This window comes from Thamnophis elegans, chromosome 13 (assembly GCF_009769535.1).
Source record: "Thamnophis elegans isolate rThaEle1 chromosome 13, rThaEle1.pri, whole genome shotgun sequence".
NCBI lineage: Eukaryota > Metazoa > Chordata > Lepidosauria > Squamata > Colubridae > Thamnophis > Thamnophis elegans.
This window is the reverse complement of record NC_045553.1, coordinates 7,286,296-7,298,819: the sequence shown is the minus strand read 5'-3', so window position 1 is coordinate 7,298,819 and position 12,524 is coordinate 7,286,296. Positions and strand designations below refer to the sequence as shown.

The 12,524-nt window shown below is 42.1% G+C and overlaps 1 pseudogene and 2 gene segments (V, D, J or C); all 3 read right to left on the bottom strand.

Moving 5' to 3' along the window:
- Positions 1-1,067: 1,067 nt before the first annotated feature.
- LOC116516748 lies at positions 1,068-1,648 on the bottom strand (annotated as a pseudogene).
- Positions 1,649-4,047: 2,399 nt separating this feature from the next.
- Positions 4,048-4,648, bottom strand: LOC116516747. The segment is given in 2 exon segments: positions 4,048-4,379; positions 4,585-4,648. Coding segments are annotated over 2 exon segments (381 nt in total).
- Positions 4,649-6,611: 1,963 nt separating this feature from the next.
- On the bottom strand, positions 6,612-12,524 carry LOC116516746. The segment is given in 2 exon segments: positions 6,612-6,943; positions 12,468-12,524. Coding segments are annotated over 2 exon segments (381 nt in total).

Here is a 12,524-nt window from a genome sequence, read left to right as displayed (position 1 = left end):
GACAAATTCCTTGTGTGTCCAATCACACTTGGCCAATAAAAAATTCTATTCTGTTCTGTTCTGTTCTATTCTATCCTGCTATTCTGCTCTATTCTACCCTACTTCTATTCCAGTCTATTCTGCTATATTCTATATTCTATATTCTATATTCTATATTCTATATTCTATATTCTATATTCTATATTCTATATTCTATATTCTATATTCTATATTCTATATTCTATATTCTATATTCTATATTCTAGATAGATAGATAGATAGATAGATAGATAGATAGATAGATAGATAGATAGATAGATAGATAGATAGATATAGATGATGGATGGATGGATGGATGGATGGATGGATGGATGGATGGATGGATGGATGGATGGATGGATAGATAGATAGATAGATAGATAGATAGATAGATAGATAGATAGATAGATAGATAGATGAAAGTGTAAGGTTTAGAACTGAAGGATGGCAGTAAAGGCTATGTGCAAATAATATGAGACAATGGAAATGAAATGTAATAATTATGTGTAATAATATTACATTTATTTTTATTGAAATGTATAATACTCAGGTATCACACCGTTCACACACTATGTGTATAAATAATATAAATAAAATAAAATGTGGATGCAAACTAAAAAAAAGAAGTTGTGGATGTTCCATCACTGGAGGCTTTCAACTAGAGACTGGACAGCCATTTGACTGGAGTGGTATAGGGTCTCCTACTTGAGCAGGGGGTAGGACTACAAGACTTCTAAGGTCCCTTCCACCTTGGATGGCTACAGCCTTCAAAGAGGCTGTGAAGAACACCAAGCAGAAGTTCTGTGTTAAATGAGACATAGTCATCCTTCAACTGATCCCTTTCCTTCCACCCATCCTGAAGTCCCAGTTCCAACTGCAGTGACCTTCTAGAATTCAAATGCCATCACATCTCTAGGAGTGTCAAAGAGCCATGGCACCAGCAGAGAAGAAGCTGGCAGTTGGAGAGGAAGGAACCAAGAACAATATTTCACACATTTGTAAGTAGTGCATATCAGAGAGCACCTGCTATGAGGTTTTTGTTCAGCTCTTCAGTGGGATTCTATCACCGTGTATTTGCCATCGCCTGTAGCACACAAACAGTAATAATCAGCTTCATCCTCTGCCTCAAGGCTGGAGATGGTTAACACGGCAGATTTTCTAGAGTTCTCAAAAGAACCAGAAAATCGTGCTGGGGTTCCAGATGTCGCTAGAACCATCATAGTATATAATAAGTTTGGGGGCATTTCCAGGCGTCTGTTGATACCAGGAGGAATCGTATGTTCCAATTGTTCCACTGCTTTTAGCACACGTTATTCGGACTGTCCCTCCAGGAGTTCCAGACACAGATGTTGGTTGATTCAGGACAAACTGGGAAAAAGTCCCTAAAATAAAAGCAAAGATGAAGACTCGATAAGTGCAATGTTCACTTAAGCAATAGAGACAGATGTGGTAGGAAGAGAAATGTGAAAGTCGAAGTAGGGGAGAAATCATTTCTTTGAATTATTAGGAGATGGAAGAACAGTATAAATCCCTGACATTTTTAATAGAAATCCCAAGTCACCAATTACCCATAAAGCAAGTGGAGAGGATGAGCATTGGCACCCAAGCCATGGTTGGAGATGGAGTCAGGATTGAATTGTCTGCGGATCCAGTTGTGCTCTCTGCTCTTAATCTTTTTGCCAGTGGGGAATTCAAATTCATGCAAATGTTCCACCTAGTCATCAATTCTTCCTCAGACAAGAGAGGCTACGGACTTAGAATAACAGAGTTGGAAGGGACCTTTAGAAGTCTTCTAGTCCAACCCCCTGCTTAGGCAGGAAACCCTACACCATTTCAGACAAATGGATATCCAACATCCCCTTAAAAATATCCAGTGTTGAATCATTAAAACTTCTGGAGGCAAGTTGTTCAACTGATTAATTGTTCTAAGGAAATTTCTCCTTAGTTCTAAGTTGGTTCTCTCCTTGATTAGTTTTCTCCCATTGCTTCTTGTCCTGCCCTCAAGTGCTTTGGAGAATAGCTTGACTCCCTCTTCTTTGTGGCAGCCCATGAGATATTGGAAGACTGCTATCATGTCTCCCCTGCTCCTCCTTTTCATTAAACTACTCATACCCAGTTCCTGCAACGGTTCTTCATATGTTTTAGCCTCCAGTCCCCTAATCATCTTTCTTGTTGCTCTTCTCTGCACTCTTTCTAGAGTCTCCACATCTTTTTTACATCATGACGACCAAAATTGGATGCAGAATTCCAAGTGTGGCCTTACCGAGACATCATAAAGTGGTATTAACACTTGACGTGATCTTGTTTCTATTCCTCTGTTGATGCAGCCTAGAACTTTGTTGGCTTTTTGGGCAGCTGCTGCACACGGCTGGCTCATACGTAAATGGTTGTCCACTAGGACTCCAAGAGCCTGCTTCAGATAAAAAGAAGGGCAATTCTTTGAAGATGCTTTCTCTTCAAGCATTAAGTTTTGCTGGTGCAGCACACTTTGGCTGAGCGAAAACTTTTGAGAAGGACTTCGGAGCAACTGCAGAGGGCAACACCTGAATGAGAAATGTCCTCACTTTGCCTCCTTGACCCATCGTCTTTAGCATTGAGACAACTATTCAGGGAAATTATGGACCATTTTCAGGACACTAGGGATGACAACAGTCCCTATTAGGTCACAAATTAATATTTTCTTGAAAACTTGCTGTGTTCATCAGAGGAGCTCTCCCATAGAAGGCAAAAAAAATCAGTTCAGAGGGCACACAGAGTAAGATGGGGGAGCGGGTATCCTACCATAGTATAAAAAAGAATAACAATCCATGGAATTCCTTAGAGATTTACCCCCCAAAAACTAAGTCTGTGCTGGCAATTTTACAACTAACACATTGAATTCAAGGGTCACAATATTTGTCAACTGCAGGCCACTTTATTGGATGAATATGGTGGCCCTACTGATGTAGGATTTCAATGAGGGGATAAAGACAGGATAGCAAAGGAAGGGACTGAAAGGCCATTCATAAATGTTAGAAAAATATTTGAGCTGTGGGGTTATGGTTGCCAGTGGCCAGCAGAGCTGGCCACTGATTTGGATAGTGAGAAGGTTGGGGAGGAACCTGGGCCAGTCCTGGATCTGGAGAAGGCTCTGATGAGGGCTCTGTGTTGGAGGCAGAGAGGGGACCAAGGCCATCTGGCAGTTATCAGCTGCCTTCAGAGTCAGATATCAGTGAGGCAGAAGAACAGCTGGAGCCTGTTCCCAGTGTGTGCATGTGCAAAGTTGCCAGACAAAGGGAACAGCTAAAGTGCAGGGCTTGACTTGGAAGTAAGGCCAACAGGTGGATGATGAATGGCCCCTCCCAGAGGAAATAAAAGAGGAATGAAAGGGGATTGGAGTTTGCAGAAGACCATTAGTTCACTTCATTGGTTCGTGATTCTCCTCCTTCCCAAGTTCTGCGGATATCAACCTGGCATCTCTCCAAGCCAGATAAGGTCTGTGACTGTAAATCCTCCCTTGAAAGACTTTGCTGGATGTGAATGAGCAGAATTCACAGTCAACTATTTGTCAAGAGAAGGAGTTTGCTTCATGTGCTTGGGAAACCTCAGTCAGAACATGTGGTATCTCCCCAGATGGAACCCAATTCTAGGTAGACTGAGAATATGTGAATTGACAAAGGGACACCAATCAACCTGGATTACAGTTAAACCAAGAAAAGGAGGCTAATTACATTGCCTTGCTCCTTGCCCATCTAGCTGACTTTGTTGTTTATTGGGGTGAATCTATTTGGCATTTTGTCCTGGTCTCTAAGACCCACTCGGTTACTTGATGTTGAGCTTAAAAAGAGGTGTTTATTTTTTTAAAAAAATGAGAGAAGGTTCTTCTGAAACTCAAATGTCATCATATCCTCAAGAGTCTAAAACAGAGTGACAGGATTGAGGAAACACCTGGCAGCTTGGGAAGATTTAGAGGAACCAAGAACAAGATGTCGCACATTTGCAAGTCATGCATATCAGACATTACCTGGTGCAAAGTTTTTGTTCAGCTCTTCAATAGGATTGTATCATTGTGCACTTCCCTCCACCTACATAATACAGGCAATAATAATCAGCTTCATCCTCTGCCTGAAGATTGGAGATGGTTAACACAGCAGATGTTTGAGAGTTTTCAATAGAACCGGAAAACCGTTCTGAGATTCCAGAGGGTCTGCTGCTGTCCCCATATATAATGAGTTTGGGGGCATTTCCTGGCTTCTGTTGATACCAGGAGGAATCCCCTGTGTCAAGTGTTCCACTGTTTTTAGTACAAGTGATTCGGATTGTTCCTCCAGGAGATCCAGACACAGATTCTGGTTGAGTGAGGACAACTTCAGAAAAAGTTCCTGAAAGACATCAAAGATGACAGGAAAGACTCTATCAGCAAAAATCTTCACTTAAATCAGGAGAGATGTGTGGTAGGAATAGAAATCAGGAGATGGATCTCTGAATTATCAGTAGACACGTAATTCTGCTGATATAGAGGAAATAATATAGAGGAAAGCTATAGTCAAGGCAATTTTAGAGTAGAAATCCCAAGACACAAATTACCCGTAAAGGAAGATGAAAGGATAGCCAAGATAAGAGGCATCAAAGCCATGGTTGGGGATGAGGTCAGAACCGAATCGTCTGCAGATCCAGCTGTGCTCTCTGCTCTTAAGCCTTTGGCCAGTGAGGAATTCAAATTCATGCAAATGATCTTCCTGTTCATTGAATCTTTCTCAGATATCAAAGCCTGCTCCAGATAAAAGGAAAGACCATCCCTTGAAGGTTCCTTCCTGCCTGAGCAGGGGTTGGACTAGAAGACCTCCATGGTCTCTTCCAACTCTTTGAGGATCATGATTTCCTGATGCAGCTTTTGAAGGGACCATCCTGTTTGGCTGAGTGGGAACATTTGGGAAGGACTTCAGCTTATCTGTGGTGTAGAAAGTGGGCATAAGAATTGTACTCATCTAACATCCTTCATCCGTCCTGCTTCAGACTGAGACAGATCCTTCTTTGCTTTTTAGGGAAATTGTGACTTCTTTCAGGGATGTTAGGAATGAAAACGATCTATGTTAGGATACTGATTCATGTTTTCCTGAAAAGTTGTTGTGCTCATCCGAGGGGATCTCCAAGAGTAGACAAAAATCCAGACCAGTGGCCATATGGACTACTAAGATAGGAGCTGGTGTCCCACCATAATATAAACAGGAAGTTCAATCCATTTCTTTATTTCTTTATATCGATTATTATTCAAACTCTTTTCCATGCATAATGTTATATTTTGATTTTTATCCGTTTTCTGCCTCTTGTAACCATTGAGAAGGGAATTAACACATTTTCTCATTGCTTCTGACAGCCTGAATTAGAAGCCGCCTTAAACTAGGACTCTGGGGACTAAAATTTCAGACTAAGTTTCGAAAACATGGCAATCCTGACCTCTACTGGTTATGTCACCTAAGCCTCAAGATAATTTTGGGGGGTTGGGCAAAGGATATGCCAAGATTCTCTTTGTCAAAATAAAGATGAAGCATAGTGACCGACATCAAATGGAAATAACATGTTGAAATCTATTTTTTCATGACCCTAATGGAGGTGGATGAGAAGGATCCTACAGAAGAGGTTCCAAAAATTTTTGAAACCCACCACTGGTCCTTGGATATGATTATTCTACACTATCATGCTCATATTTATAAAACTCAGTGCCTCTGTGAAAGGTAAGGATGACTACTGTGTTTGTGGTGCAATCAGAACATTGCGTCTGTTGAAGTTGTTTTAACGCAAACCAAAGATGCCTTTTAAAAAACAAGTTTACATCATATTCTTATGCATGGCAGTGCTGTGTGTGAGGTAATTTAACGTGGTTCTGACAAGTGTCGTCGGCATCTTCATATCCTGTCACATGGGCGGCAAACCACTCCCATCCAGTCACATGGGCGGCAAGCCACTCCCACAAAGGAGGCCACACCCACAGAGTAGGTTCAAACAAATTTTGAAACCCACCACTGCTACAGGGACTACCATACTAAGATAAGACCTGGTGGCCCATCAAGATATAAGACTAACAGGGCCAAAATCTTGAAAGGAAGCAAAGAGTAAAGAACAGTTTCCACCAAGGAGGTGTAATTTCAAAGGGAGAGAAACATTAGATCTAAAAGGAAAGTGTGATGAACTCAGAAGAAGCCTCCCTGAACAGAAATGACCAATAAGAACCCCAAAGTGGTTGTCCACATCAGAAGGTTGATAAGACCAGGAGGAAAGAAGCCCAACCCATAGTTGGAATGTGGGATAAAGATGGGCAATATGTCTCCAAATGGGATATTATGTGGTGCTCTGAGGGAATCTGTATCCTACATGAGATGTAGTTATAGGTCAACTGATCACATTTCATCCCCCACTATAAAGTCCCAGTCCAACTGGAGCATCCTCCTAAAACTCAGATGTCATCGTATTCCCCAAGAGTCTAAAGCGGAGTGACAGGCATGAGGAAACACCTGACAGCTTGGGAAGACTTTGAGGAACCAAGAACAAGATGTCACACATTTGCAAGTCATGCATATTGGAGGTAAACAGCTACAAGGTTTTTGTTCAGCTCTTCAATGGGATTGTATCACTGTGCACTTGCTACCACCTATATAATACATGCAATAATAATCAGCTTCATCCTCTGCCTGAAGATTGGAGATAGTTAACACGGCAGAAGTTTCAGAGTTTTCAAGAGATCCGGAGAATCGTTCTGGGATTCCAGAGGGTCTGCTGGTATCATCATATATAAGGAGTTTGGGGGCATTTCCAGGCTTCTGTTGATACCAGGAGGTATCTCTTCCACTAAGTGTTCCACTGTTTGTAGTACAAGTGATTCGGATTGTCCCTCCAGGAGATCCAGACACAGATTCTGGTTGAGTCAGGACAACTTGAGAAAAAGTTCCTGAAAGACCACAAAGAAGACAGAAAAGACTATAAGCACAATGTCCACTTAAGCAATGGAGACCTTTCAATCAGAAGAAGTGTGTGGTAGGAACAGAAATTAGGAAATCAATGTCTGAATTATCAGTAGACAGAGGAAGCCTATAGTCACAACAATTTTTAGTAGAATCTCAAGGTATAAATTACCCATAAAGGAAGAGGAGAAGATGAGAAGAAGAGGCAACCAAGCCATGGTTGAAGATGATGTCAGAAGTGAATTGTCTGCAGATCCAGATGTGCTCTCTGCTATTAAGCCTTTTGTCAGTGAGGAATTCAAATTCATGCAAATGATCTGCCTCCTAGATGTATCTTCCTCGGATATCACAGCCAGCTTCAAATCAAAGGAAAGACCTTCCCTTGAAGGTACCTTCCTACCTGAGCAGGGGTTGGAGTAGAAGACCTCCAAGGTCCCTTCCAACTCTGTTATTCTGCAATTCTCTTTGAGGATTATGATTTGCTGATGCAGCTTTTCAACGGACCATCTTGTTTGGCTCAGCGAGAACATTGAGGAAGGACTTCACCTCACCTGAGGTGTAGAAAGCATTCATGAGACTTGTCCTCATTTTATCTCCTCCATCCTTCCTTGTTCAGGCTGAGACAGATCCGTCTCAGCTTTTGAGGGAAATTGTGACCTATTTCAGGGATATTAGGAATGACAACCATCTATGTTAGGTTACTGATTCATGTTTTCCTGAAAAGTTGTTGTGCTCATCGAGGGGGATCTCCAAGAGTGGACAAAAATCCAGTCCAGTGGCCACATGGACTATTAACTTTGGAGCTGGGGTCCTGCCATAATATAAAAAGGAAGCTCGATCCATGGCACTTCCTAGAGGCTTTCCCCAAAATCAGGACGATTATAGACCTTTGCAGAAGAAACATATAATGTTAAAAGCCCAAAACATTTATGAGCTGCAGCCCTCTTCATCAGATGCATCTGGTGGTTGGCTGATATAGGATTTCCGTGTGGCGTTAAAACAGAGAAGCAAATTGGGGGGGGGGGACCAAAGTGCCATTCATCAGTCTTAGAATGACATGAAGGATTTCTCCTCAGATCATACCTGATTCTAGTTATGTACCGAAAATATGAATTTAGAAAAGGACACCAGTCAAAGGAGGCTACTAGGATTGCCTTGCTTTCTGGCCCATCTAACTGACTTTATTGTTTACCAGGATAAACCATAACAATAGCACTTAGGCTTATATACTGCTTCACAGTGCTTTTTCAACCGTCTCTAAGTGGTTTACAGAGTCAGCCTCTTCCCCCCAATGAAATCTGGGTCCTCATTTTATCCAGCTCGGGAGGATGGAAGGCTGAGTCAACCTGGAACCAGTCAGGATCGAACTCCTGGCTGTGGGCAGAATTAGTCTGCAATACTGCATTCTAACTACTGTGCACCATGGAGTGAGGGAAGGAGGAAGGGGGGAGGGAGAGAGGGAGGGAGGGAGGGAGGGAAGGAAGGAAGGAAGGAAGGAAGGAAGGAAGGAAGGAAGGAAGGAAGGAAGGAAGGAAGGAAAGGAAGAACCATAGCAATAGCCCTTAGACTTATATAGTGCTTTACAGTGCTTTACAGCCCTCTCTAAGCGGTTTACAGAGTCAGCCTCTTGCCCTCAACAATCTGGGTCCTCATTTTACCCACCCTGGAAGGCTGAGTCAACTTTGAGCCGGTCAGAATCAAACTCTTGGCAGTGGGCAGAGTTATTGTGCAATATTGATTCCAGACACTGGGAAGGAAGGAAGGAATGAAAGGAAGGAAGGAAGGGAGGGAGGGAGGGAGGACAGACAATAGCAACAGCACAGACATATACCACTTTACAGTGCTTTAGAGTCCACTCTAAGTGGTTTACAGAGTCAGCCTCTTGCCCCCAATAATCTGGGTCCTCATTTTACCCACAGAAGGTTGAGTCAACCTTGAGCCTGGTGAGATTCGAGCTGCCAAATGGCAGGCAGCTGGCAGTCAGCAGAAGTAGCCTGCAGGACTGCACTCTAAGCCCCGTGTTTGGCATTTGTCCTTGTTTCTTAGATCCGCCTGATGTTGAGTTTAGAAAGAGATCTTTCTGTTTTTGAAAGAGGGAGAAGATACAATCTTGTCATTTCTTGGTGGATTTAAGGTCTTCTCTATTAGCAGGGAAAGCAAACCAATATAGAAATTTCACTTCCTTTCCAGGGTTTTGGTCTCACTTCCCTATTCAAATTGAGCATCGTGTACCCGTTCCCTGTCCAAACTAAAGAGTAAAAAGAGGAGTGTGCAGTTAACTAAAGGTATAACCTGTACATTGATCAACATATGACATTTATGAGCTTAGAGATGAATAGATAAATTGGTTGAATAAGGGTGCATAGCGTCAACTGGAGAATCCAAGGTTTAAATCCCAACTCCACGCTTAAAATTGTTGGGTTCTCTCCATCCATGCTTTTCATTTGCTCTATTTCACTGTATATAATTTCCTCTAAGAAAATAGTAAAATCATCACGATAGATAAGGGGGCCTTTTTTTGCCATCCAAAAGGCAACAGGATGATGTTTTTTCTTGAAAAAGGGATGGCTTTTTCCATGAAGAAGAGGTTTCCCTTCTCATCTAAGAGGCTTCAACAATTCTGACAATGGTGGGGAGACCTGACAGAACTGATGAAGCTTCTTGGATGAGAACTGAAATATCTTCTCTTTCTCCTTCTCCTTTTCCTTCTCTTCTTCTTGGAAAGAACATTTCTTTCCCAAGAGAAAAACATAATCCAAGCACCTTTGAAAAAACCATTACCTGGATGACTGAGAATCTCCATAGACAGCAAGATATCTAGCAGGAAGGACAATATATCAGCATAAGAAATAATCCCAAGATTCTTATTCAGAATTCAGTTGACCCCACAAATTGGAGTGTTTACCCAGTTTTTCCTTGTTGTGTTTTTTGAAAATAGAAATCAGACGTGAATGGTAGGGAGAGAATAAATTCCATATTTGCTTCTCCACTACAAAGAACTCAAAGTGCAATATCATATCTCAGAAGTCAACTCCTCTTCTCATTCTAGTTGATTCTCACTGTTGGTTTCTCCCTTCTGCATTTCTATTCTGTGCTATAAACCACCATTGCAATTAGACCAACGTATGGATACTGCCAGCCTGATCTAGAGGGGATAACATGTTTTCTCATTGCTGCCCTCAACCTGAATACCCAGCATCTATAAACCAGAATTCTTCCTTGGACGAAAATGTCAAAGTTTAGAAAACATGGCAATTCTGACCTCTACTGGTTATGTCACTATAACGTTATTAGGTTGATGCAGCTCAGCATCTAGATAAATCCCAATGAGAGACCCTGAACATGAAGCAACTGAAATTCAGCCTTATTTGTGATCAAGAATCAAAAGCTGGACGTCTTTAATCCCCTGCCTTAAACCAAACAAGGCAGAGAGAGAAAAGGAAAGGCTGCACACTAGGTAAAACTTTTATTTATACCTTACACATAGTTCATGCACAAACCACCTTTGTGTTAGAAACATAATTTCTTACCCATTAGTTCATGCAAAAAGCTCATGATTTTCCCAGCACTTGGGAACAATAGGGCTCACAAGGAAAAAAAGAATACCCATTTTCTGGCATTTAAGCCAGAGTTTGCTAGCGCTTTTATCTGACATTAGGTAGTTACAGCAGACTAGAGAACTCTCACATGGAGCAGCTGACTGTCTCCTAAAGCAAGATTTATGCTGGCTAATGCTTTTCCATTTTTTCTCTGAGGACTGGACTGCTGGTGGATCAGTAACAATCATCCAGAACGCCTCCCTTCATAGGCACATCTCCATCTTCACATTCCAGGAGAGGTAGTTTGTCTCATTCAATGGAGATACCAGGAAATCATTGGGACGACGGAGGCCATGCTGCCTGCTAACCATGATTTAAACCACTTAATCTGATGCAAGCTCACACTGGGTTACTCCTCTCTCCATGTCTTCTACCCACTTCAGCCCTCTCTCTCTCTGGACTGGCCCCATAAACTGTCAGAGTTTTGGCAGTGTGACTATTATTATGAGGTAAGCCCAGGAGCAAAACACGGCACGCAGCGCACAGAGTCTTTAGACAATTAATACTCATTTATATACAAATATATACAGACATACACATGGAGATAAATCCCTTACCACTCAGCTACGCACACAAGGAGAGAAATAAGATACACAAAGAGAGAGAGAGAAAGAAATGCCCTCTAATGGCCACCTATATATAGACACATCTTAAAACAGTAAATGACTTGTATGCACCCCATCAGAGTCTAAAATGAGTTAGACCATAGCTGCAATGAATCATCCTCATTGCATCAGCTTCCAGGCTACTTAGCAAGGCTACACTTGGCATTGCACCTGGAGGTTTCATCTCTGCAGGTAGTGCATTAGGTTACAATGGAGCTCAGCTCAGAAGGAATATAAAAAGCTGAGTTAGTTACACTCTGGGCACACTCTAATCCTTTCAACGTCAAGGGAGTTCTAGTGTTGGCCAAGACTCTCTTGGCTAAACTAAAGAAGAATCATAGAGACCAATACCAAATGGAACCGCAAGTTTAGACCCACTTTTTCATCACTCTAAAGATGGTGGATGAGAAGGAGAAGTGGAAAGGAAAACTGTGGTGGTATAGTGGTTAGAATGTAGAACTGCAGGCTAACGCACTGCTAACTATCAGGAGTTCAATTTTGAGTAGCTCAAGGTTGACTCAGCCTACCGTCCTTCTGAGATGGGTAAAATGAGGATCCAGATTGTTGGGGGCAAGTGGCTGACTCTGCAAACCGCTTAGAGCGGGCTGTAAAGCACTGATAAGTGGTAGATAAGTCTATTGCTATACAATCATAACACAATCCCCAAGAATCTAAAACAGAGTGAGAGGAGTGACCAAACACCTGGCAGTTTGAGCAGACTAAGAGGAATCAAAAACATTTTTACACATTGGCTAGTCATGCATATCGGACATCACCTGCTGGAAGGTTTTTGTTCAGCTCTTCAGTGGGATTGTATCACTGTGTACTTGCCACCACTTATATAAGACAGGCAATAATAATCAGCTTCATCCTCTGCCTGAAGATTGGAGATGGTTAACACGGCAGATGTTCTTGAGTTTTCAACTGAACCGGAGAACCGTTCTGGGATTCCAGAGGGTCTGCTGCTGTCCCTATATATAAGGAGTTTGGGGGCATTTCCAGGCTTCTGTTGAAACCAGGAGGAATCGTAGTTTCCAATTGTTCCACTGCTTATAGAACAAGTGATTCGGATTGTCCCTCCAGGAGATCCAGCGACAGATTTTGGTTGAGTCAGGACAACTTGGGAGAAAGTCCCTAAAAGACAACAAAGATGACAAGAAAGACTCTATCAGCAAAAAACTTCATTGCAATCAAAAGAAATGTGTGGTAGGAACAGAGGTTAGGAGATGGATCTCTGAATTATCAGTAGACAGGGGAAGGCTGTAGTCATGGCAGTTTTAGTGTAGAAATCCCAAGATATAAATTACCCGTAAAGGAAGAGGAGAGGATAGCCAAGATAAGAGGCATCCAAGCCATGGTTGGGG